At 42.3% G+C, this 24,079-nt stretch overlaps 1 protein-coding gene across 5 annotated transcripts in view; it reads right to left on the reverse strand.

Annotated features, from left to right (window-relative positions):
• Positions 1-9,306: 9,306 nt before the first annotated feature.
• MFSD2B (MFSD2 lysolipid transporter B, sphingolipid) overlaps positions 9,307-24,079 on the reverse strand; it is a 39,653-nt gene continuing 24,880 nt past the window's right edge. For all 5 annotated transcript variants that reach the window (XM_086743364.1, XM_086743363.1, XM_086743362.1 and 2 more), the window contains 6 exons: positions 21,750-21,833; positions 20,013-20,093; positions 15,302-15,411; positions 13,900-14,043; positions 12,154-12,330; positions 9,307-11,135 (listed from right to left, as the gene is read on the reverse strand). In XM_086743364.1, coding sequence (XP_086599490.1) covers positions 11,078-11,135; positions 12,154-12,330; positions 13,900-14,043; positions 15,302-15,411; positions 20,013-20,093; positions 21,750-21,833 — 654 coding nt within the window. In that variant the 3' untranslated portion in view covers positions 9,307-11,077. The remainder of the gene's footprint in view (positions 11,136-12,153; positions 12,331-13,899; positions 14,044-15,301; positions 15,412-20,012; positions 20,094-21,749; positions 21,834-24,079) is intronic.

Consider the following 24,079-nt stretch of genomic DNA (forward strand, 5'->3'; position numbering starts at 1 on the left):
AGGCCAGGCTGGATGAGTCTCTGAGCAACCTGATCTGGTTGGGGATGTCCCTGCTCCTTGCAGGGGGGTTGGACTAGATGACCTTTGAAGGTCCCTTCCAACCCTAACCATTCTATGATTCAATACATCTGCTTTAATTTTCACAGATAACACGTGCTGAGCTGGCAGAAGGGCCGTTCACTAACCTGTCACCTTAAGAACATCCAATTTAAAGGCTCAGAGAAGAAAATGTTCTACGGGCTTTTGTAGTGAGAAAGAGAGAGAAAATGCAAAAGTGAAATTTAGAAAACAGCACAAGCTTCTGTAGCATGGATGGCAGCACTGAAAAAAAGACAGTAATCCAAGATTGCTACCCATAAAATTAAAGCGTGATAACACTAAGCGGTTTATCAGACTTTCAGAGTGGCACTTACTGCGTGAGAAGGAATCAAGTGACGAGATTATAGAATTGGAGCTGCTGTTTCAGGACCAGTATAATCTTTTTTTTTTTTATTGCCTGTTTGGAAATTCAGCCAGTGTCAAAAAAAAATCATCTGTCCATAAAAATACAATATTAAAGACACAACGTTAGCAAAAGCTGCAAAGAGCACTCAGTGCTTGTGGTGCAACTAGAAGTTAACAGCTTTTGATGAACAAAGGAGGAAGAAACCTGGTAAAATAATTTGGTAACTGTAGGCTTCATCCTGTACACAACAAGCCGCAGTTCTCAGTAATTGTCACTAATCAGGAGGTCAGCCACAATCACCGTTACTCTTCACAGAAAGGCACTGGATGCAGAACAGCGGCTTTGGCTGCACATTCAGCTGGATGCTGGGGATGGTCCACGTTTCTTCTCAGCCACTTGACTTTTTCCATGCCAGCTCCTGGTTTCAACATCCCACTAACCCACGGGAGGAGAGGGTTCGGGCTGCGTGCTCTTGGCTCTGCAGGAAATCTCTGCCACCTGCAATGCTCCATTCACCCGGAGAGGGTTCCTTGAATTGCGCATGCCTCAGCTGCTGCTTCTATAATTCTGTTATGCAGCAAAGCAGTGTATAAGAATTATCTGCGTATTTTGGAACTGTTATCTATTTATTTGTATTGTTTCCAGATTGATGAAACACAGTGTCCTTCTCCCACCAGGAGCGTGCTCAGTCTCAGGTCGCACCAGATTTGCAGGACTCTTCCAGCTCCCCACGTGAGCACCAGGAACTACACAGGTGCAGGCCATTGCCATGTCAGGCAACGAGAGCGGACACAGCAAGTGCAAGTTGCCCACTAGAAGGTGTTAACAGTTTGGTCAAGGGATTATGCCAGTTCTTCATGGGGTGTTATGTGCATATGGACAAGCATTGCACTTGAAATGCAACCCTAGGAATCTCAGAACTAAATCCTTACATTAAGTAAGTGAATTGCTTATTTCATAGAATCACAGAATCACAGAATGGTTTGGGTTGGAAGGCACCTTCAAAGGTCATCTAGTCTAACCCCCCGCCTGCAAGGAGCAGGGACATCCCCAACTAGATCAGGTTGCTCAGAGCCTCATCCAGCCTGGCCTTGAATGGTTCCAGGGATGGGGCATCCACCACCTCTGGGCAACCTGTTCCAGCGTTCTACAACCGTTAGTGTAAAAAATATTTTCCTAATATCCAATCTAAATCTACCTCCCTCTATTTTAAAACTGTTACCCCTCATCCTATCACAACAGGCCCTACTGAACAGCCTCTCCCCATCTTTTCTGTAGGCCCCCTACAGATTTCTGATCAAAAAGTCATTTCTAAACCTATGGGCTGGTCGGTGCCAAAGCTGAACGTTAAACAAAGGCCCGAATTGCTGAAGATGCATCAAGCACAATATTAATGGTAACAACACTTCACTTTTCAATGCCAAAAACTTTGGAGAGGGATGTACAAGCAGCTGGATCGCCATGGTCTAAAGCAGGGAGCTGGGGGCAGGAACGAGCAGAATCTGCCACTGAGGCTGTCGCTCTTTTGCTGAGATAGCGTGCACAAATTAAGTGGTTTTTTTTGTTCCAGCTGAACTGGAATATGGGTTAATACTGACATTTTGTATAGGTTGCGTGAGGTGTAATGCTACAACTGTACCAAGTATTATTTATGAATAAATTTAGCAGGGTAACCAGCTTCCTTCTTCCAGAAAGTTCATCAAAAGAGTTAGAAAAGATTACATGAAGAAAAAAAACCCAGACATACATAAAATCTTAGAGAGTTTAACCTTTGTTTTAATTAACACCTCTCATCTGGAAAAAAGAAAAAAAGAGAAGAAACTAGTGCAAAACTGCTTAGAGCCATTATCTTACTCGTGTGCTTTTTTATTTACCTTCAGGACAACTTCAGGCTCGCTCCTGCTGTGGGAAAACGTGAGTTGCATTTGAAGCAGAGTTCCTAATCTACCTGGGTTTAAGTCTTTTTCTGAGCTTGGTTTTCATTGTGGCCAATTTCCCCGTGTCCACAGTTGTAGATGCTACAAGTCAGCACCGTGACGATGAGGACTGGCGTGTCTGATGTACGTAAGCTTGGGAATGGAGACACATTTACACAGGAGACAGAAACCAGTTGCTGGAACTTCCCTTGATCTTAAGAGAAAGGCATTGTTACACTCTGGTTTATGTTCAGAAATGCACAGCTGATGGATTTCAAAGTCTCTTTGATGAAATTAATTAAAAATCTCATTTTCATATATTGACTTTTAATTGCATTTTCTTTTACTGAAACTTCTGATGGGTCTTGATTGAATGTGGAGTTTGTTCAAGTTTGTACAAAGAAAGCCTGTGCTCTTGGTATCTTTGAAAAAGATAGAACCTTAAATTAATCTTTTTCATATCAAATCTGTGACTTCTATTCTGCTTAAAATGTCCTCAAACTTTAAAAGATGAATTAACACTTACAAACCTGGTAATCATGCAAATATCCTTTTATCCGCTGGGTCCTTCAGGTCTCAAAGCAACCACTAAAAGAACTTGCAACGTAATTTTATCAACTAAATCTTATTAAAATAAAAAGGAACAACAAAACAACCATTTCAATGTCACAGCAATGAATTATCCAGGGATAATGTGAGGTTCCTCACGAGCACATTTTCAGCTGGACACATTGCTATGCTGGTGGCACACCAATATGGTGATAATGTGTCTAGTTGTCATGTATAGTTAGTAGCTTATTGCAAAAATATCTTCTAAATACAGGTATTATACACATGCTCCATGGAACCTACCTGGAATTTCTTTCAGCATTATCATGCTCTTCACATGTGTAACGTTCATCAACATCCAGTACTGAGCACTGATGCCAACTGAACAGCAGAGGATGATTGTCCCCTTTCAAAGCAGCTTCCCAACGAAGGTCCGCAGTTCAGCGGACCTATCAGAACTGGAGTCTCCCTTCAGGTCATCTGGACACTTGGATGAAGTTAAGGAATCAATGACCATCTTCACTCAGAGTTCACCTCTATTTGAGGTCTGCACTCGTGGCAGTCCTCTGGCTGCTGGCAAGGGTTAAGTTGGAGACTAAATTAATGGCATGGAAAAGCTGCCGTGGGAGTTTTTAAGCAATAATCTGAAGTCTCAAGGGATGATGTCTTCTTTACATTGGTCAGCTGTCCTTGGGCCAGCTTTGCTGGTGGCTCTACTGGGAACCTCTGTTAGAATTTTCTCCTAGTAGTGTGGGACTCCAGTCCTACCATTCCCATGGCCACTGAGCAGATGCAGAGCAGTTGCAGTTAAAATGGGCAGAGCTGCACACAGGTTTTCTTTAAGAACCACTTTCGTTGTTTTCAGGAAAAAAACACCTTTTCTCAGGCATTCTGAAATTCATCTTGGATTTTATTTATTTACTGTCTGCACCTCTTATTTTTCTGATTTTTTTCTTTCTTTTCATATTTTTTGTTGCTGTCTTGTTAGCAAGGGGGAAGGAAAGGGAAGAAAGCCGAAGCCCACAAAGCCTGGTGGCAACCACCACATAGACCAGCAGATGACAAATCAACTCATCCAAAGATCCTTGGCTCTTCCATTCTGCAGAAGGCAAGAGCACCACACCAAGTAAATGGCTTCTCACAGCCACGCATAAAAAAAAAAATCAAAGCTTCTTGAGGACCAAACCATTAAAAATCAAGTGCAGCTTCTGCTGCCGTCCCACCACGTTCCATTGCTTATCCTCAGCTACCAGCTGTCAATTTGCCAAATGAAAGAAGTGGAGAGGAACTGGAGTGTACAGAGGTACAGAAGCAAGTTGAAAAGCAAAGGGTTTTTTCCTCCATTTTATTTCTTCTAACATGGGCAGGTGCTGTGCTTCCTTTGCCCCTAGCAGCTTCATTTTTCTCTCTTTTTTTTTTTTTTTTTTTTTGCATAGAGATATTACAACCCCAGCTGGTGGTGGGAAGTATCATCTTCCAGTAGTAGTCTATACCCAACAGAAAATGGGTTTGATGGATTAAACTTGGTGCCTACTCTGTCCTTGGTTTGCCCCACAAGGTCCAAGTCCTTACTTCCTATTAGTTCTTATTACTCCTCGAGGGACATCGAGCTCTCCGAGAACCCTGAGCAACTACCCGAGAGAGGGCCACAGGCACACCAGCGTTCGCCAAGTGCCACACTGACTACTCCAAAACTATGTCCAGTTTCAAATAATGTCTGGATTAGCTCAGCCTGCCCTGCAGCATGGCTCAGTCCTGGATTTGTCGTACTCAGGGCCACCCTGCAGGCAGTAAGTACAACACGGTCTGTTGGCAACCAGAGAGAACGCAGTGGGGTCTGAAAAAAAGGTGAAGGAGAAGAAAGATGGAACTCTGGTTCCTTGTGTCTGTCTTGCGTGAGTTCCTTGTGCATTATACTCTACACTCGCCTACCAGTTCTCCTCGTTTAGAGCTGGGCTCTCAGGCTCGTTACTGGCCACAGACACCAAGCCTGCAATCAGCACCCGTTACTCACAGCATCAGGACCAAACCACATTCCCTTCTGTGCTAGGACATGGAAAAGGCCAAGATCCCAGCATGTTTTCTAGCTGTGCCCTCTATCAAGCTCCTCATTATTTCAGCTGCACAGCCAGAATAATTAAGATATTAATTAGCCTGAATAATTAAGATATGTCTGTCTTAGATTTCATAGCATTGCTTCTGCTGACTGTCCAGTTCCCGGGAATCCTCCAGCACTGAAATTCCACCATTTGCTGCAGTCTCTGATAATCTCTCGGGTCAAGTTGCTGCTTTTTGCATTGATCAGCTTTTGTACGAACACGAGGCAGGCAGGGACTCAGGGAGGGACAAGCTGAGCGTGTGAATATCTGGTAACCAGCAAGCGTTAACTGATTCCGAGTCTCCTCTGCTCTGCATGCGGCATTTGGGTCTCCACATCCAACATCTTTCCACCCAGTCATTGCTGTCAATCCAAGAGCCCCCTAAGAGAGGATTGCAGGGTGTTTTTAAGGACCTTGCTTGTCTTATGGCTCTTCTTTCGTCCTAGCAGCTGTCTTCAGGAATTCTGGAGCTGCCCATTCTCTCTGCCCAGCCAGCTCAGCACAGCTGCCAGGAGTCTGGAGGCGGCTACAGTTTTGCATTCATCCCACACTGATGTCAGCAGGAATGTCTATGCGCTGAGCCTCACAGTCCGACGTGGCCAGCACCAGTGGAATCGTTGAAGCTGCTGGAGGTGGCAAATGTGCAGGTTCTTCTCAATGACATTTAAGGTGACCAAAGGTGAGTTTGTTTCAGAAACAAAAGGGAAATCCTTCCTCATGGACTGCAGATAATTTGGACAGAAACTTCTCAGCCAGTGCAAACCTGGCTCCATCATCATGATGACAAGCTCGTGGCCTGAGTTGGCTTTAGGCAGGTGGAAAAATCCTCTGGTTAAAACATAGACAGAAGTCCATGACAGTGGACATTAAAGTGTGAAGGAAATCTTGTTGATTGATTATTGAATGTAGATGATTCCACATACATCGGCAAAGACAAGCTGCCAGGGGATGGGTCTTGTCTAACATCATTTGGGATGAGAAATAGATCAGGAAAAAAAGATTTATTTCTGCTTCCACACTTCTAGAGCAAACATTCATGTTTCCCTACCATCCAGCAGCATGACTGCTCTCCAGTTAGGGTTGGAGACTGCTGCTCTGTAAACATCTCTGAAATTATACTGGGGACCCACCTGTTCTGCAGAGTGCCCCAGCTCTAGGACCATTCTCCCTACGTGGTTTGTTCAGCTCTGCATCGTGCCAGTTTGTGTCTTCAGGGACTGAATTCTCTCGCAGCAAAAAGTCTCCTCTTCCTCTGCCTCAGGGACAGAGACACACGCTGCTTCTTTGTCTTTTGAATGAAGCCTCCCAGTGAGCTAGCATCTCTTTTATGCAGCAGATTTAGTGCTTAATGATGTGAAAGCTATCTGGTTTCACACTTTAAACCTATACACATACACATTTTTGTAGCCATAATACTCAGCACTCTTGCTATATACCTGAACTATGGCCTTGCGGAGAGTTAAGGTAACAATAAAGCATTCAGTCCGGCACAAGGAACTTGTGATCTCAAATGTGGCAGGAAAACAAAACTCCATCCCTCACCTGCCAGTTGTATGAATCCAGCTGACCTTTCCATCAATCAGTCTACAAGTTTTCTGAAGGGAAAGACTCTACTGTAACACTGTGAGACTGTTTATTGCATAACTATGATATGAAATTCACACGAGGTAGGTGATTGAGACACGAGCAGAATAGATCAAGAGCAGCCCTGAGGAGAAGGACTTGGGGGTACTGGTGGATGAGAAGCTCAACATGAGCCAACAATGTGCACTTGCAGCCCAGAAAGCCAACCGCATCCTGGGCTGCATCAAAAGAAGCATGGCCAACAGGTCAAGGGAGGTGATTCTGCCCCTCTACTCTGCTCTGGTGAGACCCCACCTGCAGTACTGTGTCCAGCTCTGGAGACCCCAGCATCAGAAGGACGTGGACCTGTTGGAGTGAGTTCAGAGGAGGCTACGAAGATGATCAGAGGGCTGGAGCACCTTTCCTATAAGGAAAGGCTGAGAGAGTTGGGGCTGTTTTGTCTGGAGAAGAGAAGGCTTCAGGGAGACCTTACTGCAGGATTTCAATGCTTAAAGAGGGCCTATTAGAAAGACAGGGAGAAACTTTTTAGCAAGACCTGTAGTGACAGGACAAGGGGTAATGGTTTTAAACTAAAAGATGGTGGATTGAGACTAGATATAAGGAAAAAAACGTTTTACACTTGAGGGTGGTTGAACAGTGGCACAGGTTGCTGAGAGAGGTGGTGGATGCCCCATCCCTGGAAACATTCCAGGCCAGGTTGGACAGGACTCTGAGCAACCTGATGTGGTTGGAGATGTCCCTGCTCCTTGCAGGGGGCTCAGACTAGATGAGCTTTAAAGGTCCCTTCCAGCCCTAACCATTCTGTGATTCTATGATAGACCACTATAGACTAGACTGCTACTGGCTGTACCCTGAGACTTTGAACTAACTCGCCTTCTCTTCCTTGGCTTCAAAGAGATGGACAACAAACACCAGGTCTTAAGGGACCCGAGTTTCCCTTAAGGAAACTCCTCCTCTCAAACAGATTGATTTAATTTCAAGTTTTCTATCTACAGCCCAGAAAGGCATGTAGAAGAGGAGATGAATGATATTCGGCAACACTATGAATACAAGAAAGCAAGGTCTGGCTTTAAAACATTGTCCACTTTGAGTATTTCACTTGCAGAAATGCAGAAGGTGAGTACAGACAAAAAGATGCAGCAGGGATTGAATCCAGCAGCAATTCTTGTAAGGCGCAGGAGTGACTTAAGGAATTAGTTCTCAAATCTACAGAGCCCTTCCTGAAAACACAGTGACCTGAAACCGAAGGTCCCAGCCTTCAGGAACACCCCAGAGCCAGATGTCCAAGGTGGTATTCACCTATTAAAGCGGGGGACTCAGCAGAAGAGATCTAATCCACCTAAGCTGTGGCAGGTCAGCAAGCTCAGGGGCAGACAGGGTGCAGCAGGAGACACGGCTGGTGGCGGTGGCTAACGGCAGCCCTCTCCAGCCATGCCTGAGGGATTCACTGTGACCTGCGGTGAGACTGATCACCAGCAGCAACGCTTAGGAAGGTGGTATAACCTTGGAAAGTTCCAGCATTATTTTTAGGCAGAAACTGCAAGGGGGATGAAACTGGAAGAGAAGAGCAGTGACTAGCTCAGCTACTGACCATACCAGCAACCAATCAGCCCAGTATAGAAGATTTGGGCTGCCATCACTATATTTCAGCAAGGGCAAGAAATGGGCATGGTCTGTTATCCTTTTCTTCCTCTGTTCGTGTAAATCCAGTTGTTGCAACTGCTTGCGTGCAGGTGGGGAAGTGCTGTCCATCAGGCACCCAGCTGGCTTAATCCAATCTCCCATATTCTTTGGACTGTATTTGAGTATTACTGGAATGAGAGCCCCTGGGGATTGAACCTGGCCCTTGTTACTGCCAATCAGTGCAAGGCAGGAGGTTTACATTAGATTGGCGTTTAATCTGCATGGTGGTCAATATAAGAACCTGCTTCTTTCAGTCATGTGTGCTGAACGTACATAAGGCATACACATCATTTAAAACTGACAGGGACACATACAAAGTTAATGCTTTTTACAGCACTGAGTCCTAAATAAAGAAAATGACAAAAAAAAATCCCTTACCCTGCACTTACTCTTCTATTCTTTTTACTTACAAAAATACATTAATTTTCTTAACAGAAGATCATCAAATTAAAAATGAGATTTTCAAAATATAAAAGTACTCTGCTACATTTCCTCTACAGAAGCTTTCTACTTTATTTTGGCAGTTGCCATTATTGCTACCATACGCAAAGTGAGGACCGAGTACATCTCTGTTAGGCAAGTATCACATTGTCTCTCTGGAGAAGAGGAGGACAGCTTACAATCAGCTAAGTTGACCTTGCAAGAGACTGAATTTAGACTGGGTGCTGTGCAACTTAAAGGCAACTACACCACTGATCTAGAAATAATATCTTCAGCCACATTCAAACGATTCCCATCAGGCACAGCAGGCAGTTTCTGATCACTGGGCTAAGTATTCGGCTTATATAAACCGACACAGATCCACCGCCCTGTGGCTACAGATTTACAGCAGCTGAAAACATAACCCATTAAAAAACATCAACAGCCTTTACGGGGACTTCTGGTGGTTTTTAAAGGAGGCTATTTGGAAACACACAAATATTACAGAGTAAATCAAGCCCCAAAACTGTTTTCTGTGATGTTTTGGAGCTATGAGATATTACTACATAACTTCCCTACTTCGAAGTGTAGTAAACCTGCTATTTCAAAATTGTAAACAGGCTTACGGTTTTTATTGCTGTAAACACAAATGCCCCAGGCATACAAATCTTGATTTGTCCAAGAACTGAAACAAAAAAAAAAAAAAAAAAACCCGCCTTAGATGTCAATTCAACAGAAATCTTCATCATAGTTAACTTTTACCCATGCACACTCAAAATAAGTCCTTAAAAGCTCCCTCATGATTAAGCGTTTTGCTGAATTAGGACCGTTCATTAGGCCTTCGACTTCAAACTTGCCTGAAAAGGTTTCAGTATTAAACTTAACGAGACACTCAGTGGATGCACTGATTGTGCTTCACAGTGTCTTTCAGGAACAGCTTTCCCAGTTTCCAGTCCCAGCATGGTGAGTCACTTCCCAGACAGCCCTGAGGAAATTCGCTGTGGTCGCTGCCTCCAGTGACACCTACTGCAAGTGCTCCCAAACAGCAGCAAGCCAGCTCTCCAAAGGCACTTGTGGTACAAAATAAAGGCAACTTCCCACATATTCATACAGTGAAGCCAGTGGGCTGTAAACTCGTGTCTTGCCTTGCATTCTGCTAAATTCTTCAAGCCTTCAACTCTTGGATTCATCACTCTCTTCTCCAGATTCAGATACGTCTTCAGAGTCCAGTCATTTCAGCACAACCTTGGAGCCAGCCTCTGGAGGTCTCTATCTCCACCGACTACAGAAGAAGCCCAGAATGACCAGGTCTGAACTTAAGCACTCCAGAAAGTGCCTGAGGTCAGGTGTGTTTTTAATCTACACAATGTGTTCAGCAGTGTGAATCTATAGTAGAAATGAGGTTTCAGTTAATGTATCTGAAGCACAATGACATCGCTGACTGAAAAAAAAAATCACCATTTAGAAGTCACGTGTAGCCTCGTTATTACAAAACACGTGTGCAAGCTGAGATTAACAGCCATGCCATGGTGTTTTGTGAGGCAGAGCCTACACCACATGAGAAACAGGTATCATGAGTACTTAAAGGCCAAAATAAACAGAAATTTGAATGGCATAATCTGATTTTTGGAAGAGACGACTGATTTTGGGTGACCTGAGTGGCGATGTTGATTTTGAAAATGTTAAGTACTCAAGTACTCATTCTTTGACAAAAATCAGTTTACAGGTTTCAGAAGCAAGGAACTCCAGTAATGGGAAATGTAAGGTTCTGTTTCCTAGAAAACCTATGAAGTTAAATTACATCAAAATATCTTTCAGAAAAACTCTTTGTGAGAAAATCCTCAAAACATGTCTGCATCAGTGATTTGCTTAATTTCAAAACAAAATAAATCCTAACTTCATATAATATACTTCAGGATTTCCAAGTGCTTTCCAAACACACTAGTGTGCAATTTACAAGTAGGGATTATGTTAAAAATCCACCCCAGCCTCTAAGGGTGAAATATATCCCATGAGTTAAAATTTGGGTGGTGCATTGCTTTTGCACCTTTTTCCCTTGACCTACAAGTCCACAGAGTCTCCTGTTGCAATGAGATCACAGCTTTCCATTCATCATTGAAAAACAAAACAAAAAAAAAAAACCCCAAGCCTTCAAAAGCTCACATTCCTGAACATTTGTAAAGTCTTTTTTAGCACCGTGCCTGGAGCCAGATATATATTTTGCATGGTGGTGTCCTCTCTTGATTTCATTACTGACTGTGTCTGAATCATCTTTTATCCTTTTTGATAAAATGGGAGCAGAGAAATGATCCGTAAGGGTCTCACACAGTTTGCGCCTGGGATGTGAGACTGTATTTGAAAAGTTACTGTATCCAGAGCTTTCAGACTGCGGTATCCTTTTTGTGCTCATCCAGGTTCTCTGTGCTTTGATGGCTCCTTCTGTTAAAAGTAAAACAAGTGATATGTGAACAGACTTCTAGCTTCTATTGCTAACTGATCAAGCTACAGTTTGGCAATCTCAAACAACTGAGAACCACCAGCAAGCTGTGGTTGTTACGGACAGTGACTAAAGTACCCAAACTGAGGGACCAGTTCCATTTTAGATTGTTTAGCCTGTCCCCTGCGGTTTGCAGCTGCCACTCAAGAAAGCAGCTGTGGCACATTTGTCAACCCCATGCAAGTATCTCAGATACCTTCGGGCAATGAAATGGTCCCAGATACCCATGCTTAGGCCCTGGAGATCCCTTAACATGGAAATAATTTTCCAGTAACTTGGGTCAATAAAAAAAAGACAGAGTAACAGCATATTTTGATATTTAATCCATCTATCTGCTAGAGCAGACTGTTCTTATGTATGTCCTCAGTATACCAAAGCTTCATTTCACAGAGATGGATGATTTTGAGCTAGGGAAGATTTTCTTTGGAGAGGAAGGAAAGGGGAGGAAGGGAGAGTGACAGGGTAAAAAGGGAAAGAACAGCTCAAAGTTGTCCTTTCTTTTTCTCCCACGATCTTTCCTGCCTACGCCTCTAAATGGTTTGGATGTTTCTTATATGCCATAAACACCAAGAATGCAGTCAAGAATCCCATTTTCTTGTATACACAAGTCAATTGTAACTATTCACATTTTCTCCGCAAATTTTATCTATGTAGAGTATTCTTCATTTCTGGCTTGAAACACTGTACTGCAGCAGTGCTTTGTGCCCCGTCTCAAAGAAAAAGGAAAGTATAGCAGCTGATGTACCTGATAAATGGCTCTCTCAGTAGGTAGTACTACACTACAAAACCAAGACACTGGAGCATGTAATGGTACCATTCAATTAATAATTCAACTAATTTAGTGTTGTTTTGTTGAAAGGGATATAGAAGTGTACCTTGGTAGCTAGTAATTTTTTTTCCCAGTATCACTGCAGCAGCTCTTAGTCATGTTACTGCTGTTTGCTGCCAGTTCAAACCTACCTTAACATCTCAAGCGCATGCTTTGTTTCCTTCCGACTTTCTTCAGTGATTGGGTAAAAATAAAGTATAAATAAACCTACAAGGATGAGGATAGCAGGGACCACTCCAATGAGGATTTTCAGTGTGGTGATCACATCGTTGGATTGTCTACATATCCTTGGCTTGTATCCAGTAAACCTAAACAAATGGAAATAAGTGGTGTCTGTATGTCCAAAGCTAAAGGCAGTTGTTAATCTGAAGGCTTCCTTCTTTCCCCAAACACTCTTCAAGACTTTTCTCCCATTTTTCCTACACCTCACCTCTCTTTTTTCCTTCCCCCCACTACATGTTTCAAATCTTGTTTTTCCAATCTCATTTTTGTGCTTGATTTCAGATAACTGCATTACCTCTGTATTTTCTCATTATTACTAGATAACTTTTAACTAGTGAGAGGAGCAGGGAGTCTTACATAAGGAAACTGATGTGTTATGCGTTTCCTGTTAATATTCAGCAAAGTATTTAGGTTCTGCTTTAAAAGTATGCAAGTAATCTGACCAATTTCAACAGCAATAATTTACTTCAATTTAAACACACACTTAAGCACTCTTCTCAAGACAGACAAATTTACTCAAGTGCTTAGAGTTAGGTACACACTTACAGTTCATTGATTCAGGGCTTGCATGCAGTCCCACAACTGCTGATAAACTCAAATTCCCATTCCAAATTTGTGGAATAAGTTTATTTTCCTCTGAACATGCACCTATGAAAGCTACAGCTCATTTGGCATCACTCTGTCTTCTGTGTTCTCCCACAAACATCTGCCTTCACAAACTGCTGGGAGCTAACTGGAATGCAGTTGAAAAGGGGCTAATTGGTGAACAGCAATTTGTCTGAGGGTGTTAGCAGGAGGCACCTAAAATTCCTAAGCCCAAAATGTTCAGCCAAGCACTGCCTGTTATATGGCAGTTTCAGCTGAAGGCCCTGAAGCAGAACATTCTGGTTACCAAAACCCAACTTGGAGTCAAGGGCTAGATAGTGTTTCAGTCAAGTTCCCTTCTGAGTGTTTACTGCGTGCTCGTGGGCTGTAGCAGCTACAGGCAAAGGCCCTTTCTGCTAAGTCACGCACAAAAGCAGGGCAGGAGACGGCTGACCACTTTCTCAACCTGACTGTCTAGTCAGAACAGAGGAGGCAAAAGTGGAAGGAGAACACAAAGCAGCTTTCAAATAGACATGGTGCAGGTGATGGGCAGAGCTGTGTGAAAGACGCTATTCCTGGCTCTGATCAGTAGCCAGTTCCCTAAAACCGCGCAGGAATTGGTGATCCTTTTATGCTGAACAGGTCACTAGGCACCCTGAAAGCACTCCAATCCGTGGAAAGACCTACAAGCTCGCATTCACAGTCCAGCCCAGATGCAAAAAGAAATGCACAAAGCAGCTGTGTCACTTGTAGGGGACCCTCATCTGCTGAGCTTTCATGTTTAGGTCTCTATTCATGTAAGCTACTAAAATTTACCTGAGTAATTTGGAAAGAGGAAAATCAAAAGGAAGTCAGGTCTCTCTGAACTGAAACTTGTTAGGACAGGCAACTTAATGCTCTGTGGTCTGGCCTAGATGATAAAAATCCCATTTTTAGTAGTCAGCCATCTGGAGCTCCCAGCACTTCCAGGCTCAGGGCAAAAAAATCAATTAACTCCACAGGGTAAAGGTGGAGTGTACACAGAATGCTTCCAGAGCAGATCCACTAAGTTGAAACACACTGTTACTTACTCCAGTCCTGCTGCAGAAATTCCTAAGCCTATTCCTGCTGACATCTTGGTAAAGAAAACATAAGAAGAATAGAAAATGGTTTCGTGTCCTTTTCCATGAGGATTCTGCAGGCGAAAGTTATCAACAACATCAGGCAGCATTGACCTAGAGATGAGCAAGATAAAAGAAAAATTCAAGTTAAAATCAGTTCTCAAAGTCCAAACTTACAGAAAGAGTACACCTCTTCTTTTTTAAGATCTGATTGATGTAGTCATGCACATGAAAGAATCCAGTTGAAAAAGTCCTACTGCTGGACAGGAGGGCAAGAATCCATATAATAAATGCATGGCCATGTATTAGCAAGTAGAAAACAACTGAAAAACTATCAAACACTTGCTGGGATGTGACAGAATTCTTTTGACTGACTGTCATTCCAATCAGAAGTTGTGATATTAAAAAAAGAACAACAAAAAAAAAAATCACATTTCTTAAGATTTCAAGGAACTCAGTCTCTGAATATTTTCACTCTGAAATAACTCTTTTGACAAACTAACAAAAATTTCGGAAACCAATGAGGTTTACTCTCTCTACTTCAAAGAGACTGAGTTTGGTAATAGGGAATCAGAATGGAAGCTGCTCAAATGTCAATTGTGAATTGACATTTTATTTCCAATATATGTCATGATTTACTGCTGGAAAAAGGGACTTGTCACCCTCCATGCAGAAAAGCTTATGTAGTCTGACAGCTTACTTCAAACTGTGTTTTCCTGGTCTCTTGGAGTTTTCAGGGCATTGTATAAATGAGTAATGCAAAACAGTGCTCTCTGCAACAGGCCTGCTTTCTGGTCAGTTTGACCTAAATAATTATTATTCCCTCTGGAGAGGAAATGTCCCATCCTGTTCATCCTTGAGTAGTTTTTTCCTACGTATTTTCTGTCCTTAAGAGCAAAGGACCTTGGCTTCTCAGCTTCTTTTAATCATATCCTTGTGTTGTTTGATCTCTAACAGAGGACTGCTGAGGAAGGGATACATAGTTTGGCCTATGTGTCCTCTGCTACATCCTTAATCAGTCAGCATTAATTGATTTATCTAACTTAATAATTCCTGTAGTTCTGTTAGAAACCAAATCTAAGCAACTTATCTACTGTTATTACAAGTTCTATAGCTACTTAGATTATTGAGTCACCTACATACTCTTACGCACAAAGAACAGCTACAGTTACAGTAGATGTCATCTGTTAACAACAGGGCAATGAAAGTCACATCACTGCAAACAGCCTCTATTATAAAAGCAGAAAAAAAAAATTATTGGAAGAAGTGACTCTTGCCAAATCCTGCCTCTTTCAGAGGTGAATTCCATGCAGTAGTGCATGCAATATAGACACATACCCCTTTCCCTACTTCAAATGCAAAATTCTCCTACCATGGCAACAGAAGAGATGTTGCAATGCTCAGACCAGAGACGAAGGCAGCGCAGTAAGCCATGATCAGGTCTGTAGTGGACACTAGCACGATTACGGAAGGAACTAGCAACTGAGGAAGAAGAAAAACAGCACATGTAACCTTCAGTGTGCACTGCTCAATGGTATACAGATTGCTACCTGCAAAATATAAGATTGTGTTATGAAACAGTTCACACACAGAATGCCTAACATGACAATATTTTGGTGAAAATGGCATTTCCAAAAACCCTGAGCCAATCTGTATTTATCTAGCCAGAAGAATCAGAGAAAAACGGGACAAGCCTCGTGTCGTGGTTTAAGCCCGATCAGCCATCAAATATCACGCAGCCACTTGCTCACTCTCACAGGGGATGAAGGATGGAAAGGAAAACTTTTGGGGTGAGTTGAAGACCGTTTACTAGGATAGCAAAATAAGATGATAATAATAACAAAATATAGAGATACTAAAATATAGAAAATGAACAGTGCACAATTTCTTACCACCCAAAGACGCGATGACTGATACGGCCCGTCCCAGGCAGTGATCATGGAAATGAAACTAAGCACCAAGCAAAGGAGCGAGAGAGCTGCCCCCCAGCTAACCCCCACTTATATACTAAGCATAGCATTTATGGCATGGAATACTCTCTTTGGCCAGTTTGGGTCAACTATACTGGCTATACCCCTCCCAGGTTCCTGCATTTGGACATCAGCGAGATCTGAGAAGTTGGAAAGTGTCCTTGGTCTCATTATCAACAACTCATAACATCAGTGTATTATCAACATTCTTCACATACTAAATCCCACAATAAATCCAAAACACTGGGTAGAAGATTAGCTCCATCCCAGTCAAAACCAGGACACCATGGTAGTGCCTTCTGTGTTAGCAGTATTAGGGCTATAACTGCACTAGTAAATTCAACTAAGAGCCTATTTATCAGTCATGAGGTCAACTGACAGACCCTGGCCACACTCACACTCCTAAATATTCATAGTCTTCAAAAGAAGTGTGGCCACAGAAATACTTTTTGTGAAGAGCCCTTAAGTGGGCTAGTTCCCAAACGGTGCCCAGATGCTTCTCGAGAGACTGCTAATCAGCTTGTGCCAAGATTTTTTTTCTGCCAATTTAGTAACAGATGACCAAATATCAGCTTCTATTCTAGGCCAGTGGAACTATTTAATTTACTATTTAAAACAAAGCCTTGAAACATCGTCACACTGCATTTCAAGGGGAGGGGCAGGGGTTCGATGGTAATATTAAACTGTAAATCATTTCACAGATCATCTTGACTCTTGAATGAAGAAGCGTTTGCTTACACCTTCATTTCCAATAGCCACTTTAAAGCAATCTACGTACGAGGCAATAACTAAAACCAAGAGGGCAGTGTGGTTTACTCCCAACTCCACACAGTCAGATACGCTCGGGACATTGCACAAGTCACTAAGGCTACCCTCAAACTCAAACTCGTTTGGGATGGTCAGGATTTGTTTTCTGGCAGTACTTAAGACCACCAGATTTCCTCAAGTTCAACTTGAGGCAATGGGCTTACAGGACTGAAAATCCACTATTTTAAATGCTGATTGAATGCATACAGCCCAGCTGTCCCGTACCCATCACATGCTCCATCTCCCACGCCTGTGAACCATGGACTCAGCACATGTAGAATCCAGAATCAGAGGCTTATCTACAGGGCTTTTTAATGAAGGGGGATTAGTTTAACATTAAGTGTTTCAATCCTCTATACTTGCAGCTTGGGAGCTGAAGGCATGAGCAGAGCTTTCACAGAGAGTGATTCCCCTAAGCACTGCTATTTACAGTTCTGTACGATAAGTGATTCTGGGAGTCCTGGAGTCTAATCCATTATGTATATGTTTTAAATGTATTTCCCATCTAAAGCATTTGCTTTCAACCTAAGGCGGCAGAAAATAACCTTTCCTGACTGCGGGTTCCCAGCAGAGACAGATAATCCTTGCATTAGCCCAATATTGTGGCAAAATCGTTATTTCACCACAAGAGAGCACTCCAGCAATACAAGATTTTATGTTGTCTATAAGCAATTTTATGATTGCCTTATGCTCCACATGGGGCACCCTCTCAGAAACCAAAGCACTTAAACAAAATTCTAGATCAATAATAGTAATCATTGTAACTGTAATTCTCTACTGAAAGAGAAGCATGGCCCGCGGGACTGAGGCTACAATGCCCTGAAGTCGCACTCATGCAATGGTAGTGCAATCGTGGGGGCAGTGTTCCTGCTGCAATAAATAGCAAATGCATCTCCTTCTTCCCTGCTTGTGAAGCAAATATGCCATTACTGGCACCCTTCCGTCCATTCCCTGACAGCACTACGGAAGACAATCCTACTGGGATGCTAAAGGTGGTAGTGGCCTGTACAGCAGCACATTCATGAAGGGCAAATCAGGAAAAGGTGCAGGATGTGAGTGGAAATGGGGATGGGAGAGCAGAAAAGGGGCTGCACAGTCAGGATTCATGCAAGGGCATGCCTCTGTCCTGCACAGTGCTGATAGATGGCACATAAACAACTGTGTATGTGTGGGGAGGTGGAAAGATTGGGGACATTTTTGGATTTGTTTTTATTTTTTACTAAATCCTCCAGAACTCACAGCCAAAAGCTATTCCTGGCTAGGACGGAAGCTGGAGTTTTGAGATTGTGCGTGCTTCCACTTTTAGACACCTTGCCAAAACCATGAACCAACGAGTTGTCATACTTCTTAAAATTTCTCATGACAACTTCACCTCCAGTCACCAGCTGAGAGACTTACGGATCGTAAGTTCAACGTTTGCACCACTGAGAGCAGAGCAGATAATCTAAACGTGGAAGCAATGTAAATAAACAGAAGAGAACAGTTTATAACCTGTGCACCAACCTGATCATGGGAAGAATGCTATCAAGGATCCTGCTTAGCTATGACCCTGTACTTTCAGAAAGTCTGGGCTTTAAACTTTTAGGAAATCTAGATACTTAACCAGCACTTAAGACTGTTGGTCATTTCTTGTGGAGGAATGAGTAAAAAGGGAGAAGCGGTGGAAGGAAGCCAAGATTCTTGTTGCTTATCTACCTGCCCTGCCTTCTATACTCTTTCAGGGGTCTCTTCCACATAGAATCACTTTGACAGGGAAAATCATTCTGGAGCAGTGTGAAATTTTTTTCAGGAACCTGAATTTCAAATTACATCTTCACCTTGAAAGCTGAGGAAGGTTTTGGAGAAAATAAACTTGCTTTCTCACCTGTCGCCTTCCCTTCCAGAAGAACACTCCCTAGTACCAAACACAGAAGCCTTAAATGATGTTATTTTATTTCACAGAGAGAGAGAATAGATTAGTTGTACAGATTACACAAGGTGGTAGTAGAGGAAGCCCCTGTGATGCACCGCCAGACACAAAATCCATCACTGAGCACACACTGTGTCCCTTGAGAAATGTCTACAAGGTGAAATAGAGAGGTGGCTTTTTTTCAGTCCAGTCCCCCAATACAGTCAAACAACTCAACTGTAAAATTAAGTTAAACCATGTTTACAGAGGTGCTGACAGGCTTTCCAGTCATGTTAAACTAAATTTATAGAGCCAAGTTGGTTGAAGAAAGCATTTTTCGTAGTCAAGTAGACAGAGGAGGTGATTTCCTAAGGAAGGAATCTGCACTCCCTGGCCCACTCAATGTTCCAATACTGCTTTTGGTAATTCTCTTTGCTCAAGTGGTAAAAAGAAATGAGGATGAGACCTGGATTCCAGACGGCTACTTCAAAACACGCAACAATTCAGCATATTTGGAACTCAGGTTTTAAAGTTACTTCTGATTCTTCGGAAGTTATTCCAACACACAGATTTTAATTCCAAAAATTATAACTGTTCAGTTATATTCAACAATTGTCATCAGACCTAAACTTCTCAGCTTTGTTCAGATTTTGACATAGAGCTTCAAGCTGGATTTTCCCAAGCCTCATGCTTTATTGTGCAGAAGGCAGACAATTTTTCTTTCCTCTTTCATAAATAATTGAAGGTAAACAGGGGAAAAACAAGGATGAAGAGCCCTATACAGTGACTCACTGAAGATGCTGACAGAAAATTGCTGCTGTCTGCACTAAGTGAAGGACTTAAACTAATCCATCAGAGACAAGGGCAGGCTCGCTGAGCTGACTTTGCAGAGCTGTGTCAGAGTTACACTAGGCTTCTTTTCTCAGGCAGGTCACCTATTTCTTTACTTACTAATAACTGCCCACCTCTGTTCAGTGGGATGTGGGCACTCCTGCCTTCTTATGAGAAGGATGTGTAACAGACTTCCGTTTCCTCCTCTGTGACTGAATTACAGATGTGGTCAACTCAGCACCATATACAAAGAGAAAATAAGCCTTGTACAACAAATAACTTGTCAGCTTGAGGCAACACAGATCTGACTTTAAAAAACCTAACTGGGGTTCACTTCTGAGAGTGGTCAAAAGCAGAGCTTGTACAGATCCTTAAATAATCTGAGACCTCCCTTCAGCATCAATCCATTTTCTCTTGGAAACTTGGAATCTGTCTGAAATTTGGTATAACAATTTAAAATAAACTCTCAAACTGAGCAAATTTCATGTAGCTTGAGGTTATAAGCATTTGAAAATGCTCCTGAAGTGGCTCCAGTTGTCAAATGAAGTGAGCACAAGCAGATTTTATTTCTCAAAGGATTTCCTTACCAAAATCCCAACTGCTGCAGGCTTCTTGCCAAATCGCTGCAGAAACTTCTGCCAGAAGGGAATGCTCACAGCTGCTGATACCTAGAATTGACAAAAAAAACCATATCCGTACTGTGCTTATTGCCATTGTCTTCTTCAGGTGTAGAACTCTCAGACATCTTTTTGTCTAGCACATGACTGTCTGAAAGGGAGATGAACTTGCAGATTCCTGTTTCTCTCATCCTATGAGTGATTTTTTTTTATTATTCACTGTTACATACTACTTACAAAAGCTATCCATGAAAGGGTTTTCCACAATCAAATATCAGAAGGTAGTGTCTTAAAGTTTCCTTTTTCTAATGTAAGCCACAGAAGTTAAAGGTATACATGACACAGTCATTAAAGTTCAAACATATTGCAAATTGTCATACTTTGTGCTAATGCCCTTTCCCTCATTATCCGAACCTGACAAACGATAAGTGATAAGTTCCCATCATACAGGAAGAAAGCTGAAGCGCAAGATACATTTATCTTAAGATATACTTAGAGTATATATATCCCACACTACATGTGTATTCTTAGGAACAACGTCTAAGAGAAATAGTCACCCACCATCAACATTACCATTTCATATACTGTAATACTTACCTGGCAGCAGCAACAGCCACAGGCAACATAGTACCAATGCACTGAAGTATTGCTAGCAATGACAGTCTTACAATTAATCAGATGTCATCTCATTGTTACAGTTTTATTCTACTCTTTACTGACTTTACTGTCTCTTGTCTCTCTTCCTGGTGTCCATTACTTGCAGAGCCTTAAGATACCCAGCAGTCATCTCTTGCTCTCCAACATTTTGGTTTTAATAATTGGAAAAGAATCTGTCTTATAATGCGGGAAAGGAAGAATCAAAAAGGGATAAAAAGGGTGGGAGGCTGCCACCATGAAGTGGAAATGAAGTTCCCCTGAGATGGTTCCACAAAGACTCTGTGCCAAATGGGTCAGAAATCAAGCAACAGCTTCCCTGAAAATGACTGCTGCAGTGTTCCATATGGTAGACAAATTCTCTGCAAAATATTTTAAAAGTGCGGTACATGCACATCCCAGTAATTATGCAACATTTAATGTTCTACTTGTGTTAAAAGGACTTTGGTAAGAAGGATGAACATGGCAGTTTTCAACTAATATTACTTGTAATCACAAAGTAAACCATGCAATACAGCTGCAGGGTGTAACTCAGAAGTATCACTTAAGCAAGCAAAATTCTACCTCTGCATGTCAAGAAAAAAAGGTTCCATTAAAGGATCTTCTTATCACACTGCCAATTGCTCAAGAGAGGAATCTTCATATCTCTGGATATTTTAAATATTTATCCTAGCAAGCTGCCTAGCCCAGAAGGCTCATGTGTATGAATACACAAATTAAAGTTATTTAATTTTCAGCATATCAGACTGGGGAAAGAGAAAAAGGAGCTAAAAATCCAGACCTCCTTTCTGGCAGCAGCTTTTGCCCTTTATAGGAGCAGAAAGAGACCTACAGGTAAAAGCAATAAGGAATGAATTAAAAGCTCCAAAGCACTAATTTTTAGAAGTACAGTAAGGAATACCAACTTTATTTGAGACAGGCAATGCAAAATATGGTATAGCTTCTTAACAGCTCTGTCTAGAAACAAAACTCCTCTTGTCTTCTGTTATTTTGTGCCAAAAACCAGCGAGAACCAGCTATCAAATAAAAATATGGGAGAGAAGGGCAACTCACCAAGATGGTCACCACCAAATACTGGAAGTGACTGCGAAGATTAGCAGCATGAATGCAGAAGAGGACAAAGTTGCTCTGCTCCAGCTGTTGAAGATATTTGGTGACCACCAAAAAAGAAAGGAAAATTTAAAAAGACAAAAATTACATCACGCTCCATACTAGCCAAACACAGTTGGTGACTGATTTGTTACATGTAGGATTTGGAAATCTCATTCTTCCCTTGTTTGCAACAATTTAAAGAAGCAGTAAGTCTCCAGCTATCACTGGAGTATCATGTCAACAATACTGGGGCAAGCAAGAGGTAAACCTGCACCTAATACAGCATAAAAACGACCGAAATCAGAACTGCCTTATGAGAAGATTCTAACGGCTTTATTCCCTATCTTGCAATTGCCTTGTGGTGTTGTCACAGCCACAGCTGCAGACTATTGCAAGAAATTGCCTGCCCTTTTCCATAGCAATGCCATAAATCTTTCACCAGAAGCTCTGACTCCAAAACAAGTTACTCTTCAGCTGAAATTACACTCATGCCAACTTCCTGTAGTAAAGCATCTAACTGCTGGTTTCGTATACAGTCTTGGCTATGGAGTGTAGCTTTGGGTCGGATATCTCCATAAGTCTGAGTACTCATTGGACAGGAGGATCTAGCTGCACTGTGTTATAATGACAGAAGAAGCCACTGCCCACCATGCTTTTGCAGAACTCAAGGGAGTTCTGAACACCAGAATATGGTTCAGGCCCAGATCCAGCAAATCTGGTGGAATGAGAAAGGAGGATTGAATACTCATGCCACAGCAGTATGGTCAACTCTTGCTCCTTTTTGCGCTCACAGATTATAAGTGGCCAATCATCTGTATACAAATTAGGATAAAAGTTAAATCCCTTCTCCATCACCACCGGAGTCTTCCCTAACTTGCTTTTCAGTTTACACTGTCTTCAATTTAGATGTAGAATGTGACACTCTAGGATTATGGCCAGTGCATCTTTACCTGCCTATTCCTTTGCTCATCAGTAATCCACTCACTAAATTCCACAAAGTCAGTTGTCTCTCCCTTGAATAACAATAGCAAGCTTTGCTCCTGTTGGCTGAATTGGGGCAATACAGCTTCCAGCTTCTGCCTCCCCTCACACCTTCCCCTCAGACTGTACAAATAGAAAAATAAAGAGATATGGACTGACAGAAGATCTTTGCCTCTCTGGGTGCTGTCAGCAAGTAGTCGGCTGCCAGCAACCAGATGTGCACTGTATCCTTACTGACTGAGTGGATGCTGGAAGGATCTGGACCATAAGAAACATTTAATCTTCTTCCTGTCTCTCACAGTGCCTGCAGCTCCCAGATGTAAGCAGAAACGCGTCTGCTATTGTTTCTCACTGTCGGGCCTTCCAGCAAGGACTGACGGATGCTGTAAAGGTCAGCCTACTAACTGTGCCCAAATCCAAGCCAGAAGGGAACTTCAGTACTTCTTTGGCACACAGACTTTTAGGTAGTCCTTCCAAGGAACTTACTATTTCACCAGGACTGCTGGTGACCACAGCATTGCTCTCCTACACACCCTGATCTTCCCCTCTGTCCTGATACTCACTTGATCAATGGCTCATGTGACTAAGAATCTGTTGACAAAAATGTGAGTATTATTTGCTTTCCAAAATTAAGCCAACTGCAACGGATACGTACAGGTTCACATTAAAAGGACATATATACCAAGTTGAACATAGCTCAAAAATCAAGCTTTAAAAAGACTGCTGGACTATGGGGAGTAAGGATTTCTTACTGAGTGGCTTTAAGTTTTTCTACAGCTTCTTTCTATGGGAGGACATGTTGCATCTTCTGCGAGAGCCAGGTCCTCATTTGAAAATTAGCTCTATCTAGCTCTGAGATAGGTAAGACCTCCTGCCTCTGAACTTCTTACTCTGACCTAATGCCTTCCATCACAAAAGACTCCTAAGAACCAGTTCAGCCACTATGTGAGAACTGCCACCTGTGCAAAGGCGCAATGGTTTAAAGCAGCATACACTACAGAGAAGAACAGAGAGAAGAGAAAAAGCATTCTCTAAGAAACTGAAACCACAGGAGACTGTAGATGGATAACATATAACAACCCAATCTGGGTCACTAGGACTAGTTCCTCATCTTCTATAGAAAAAAAAAAAAAATAAAAAAAAAAGGACATCTTTAAATGGTCAGGACTTTGGTTTTGCTTCTTGTTTGAAAGAACCATCTCCAGCTGCACAGGACCCCAGGCACCAAAAAAGGACTCTGGTTCCCTACTGATTATTAGGGGAAGGCACCACCCCCTAGATCACCACCTCCAGTCATCAGCCAAAGGTTA

Source organism: Chlamydotis macqueenii, chromosome 3 (genome assembly GCF_036417535.1).
Source record: "Chlamydotis macqueenii isolate bChlMac1 chromosome 3, bChlMac1.mat, whole genome shotgun sequence".
Taxonomy (NCBI): domain Eukaryota; kingdom Metazoa; phylum Chordata; class Aves; order Otidiformes; family Otididae; genus Chlamydotis; species Chlamydotis macqueenii.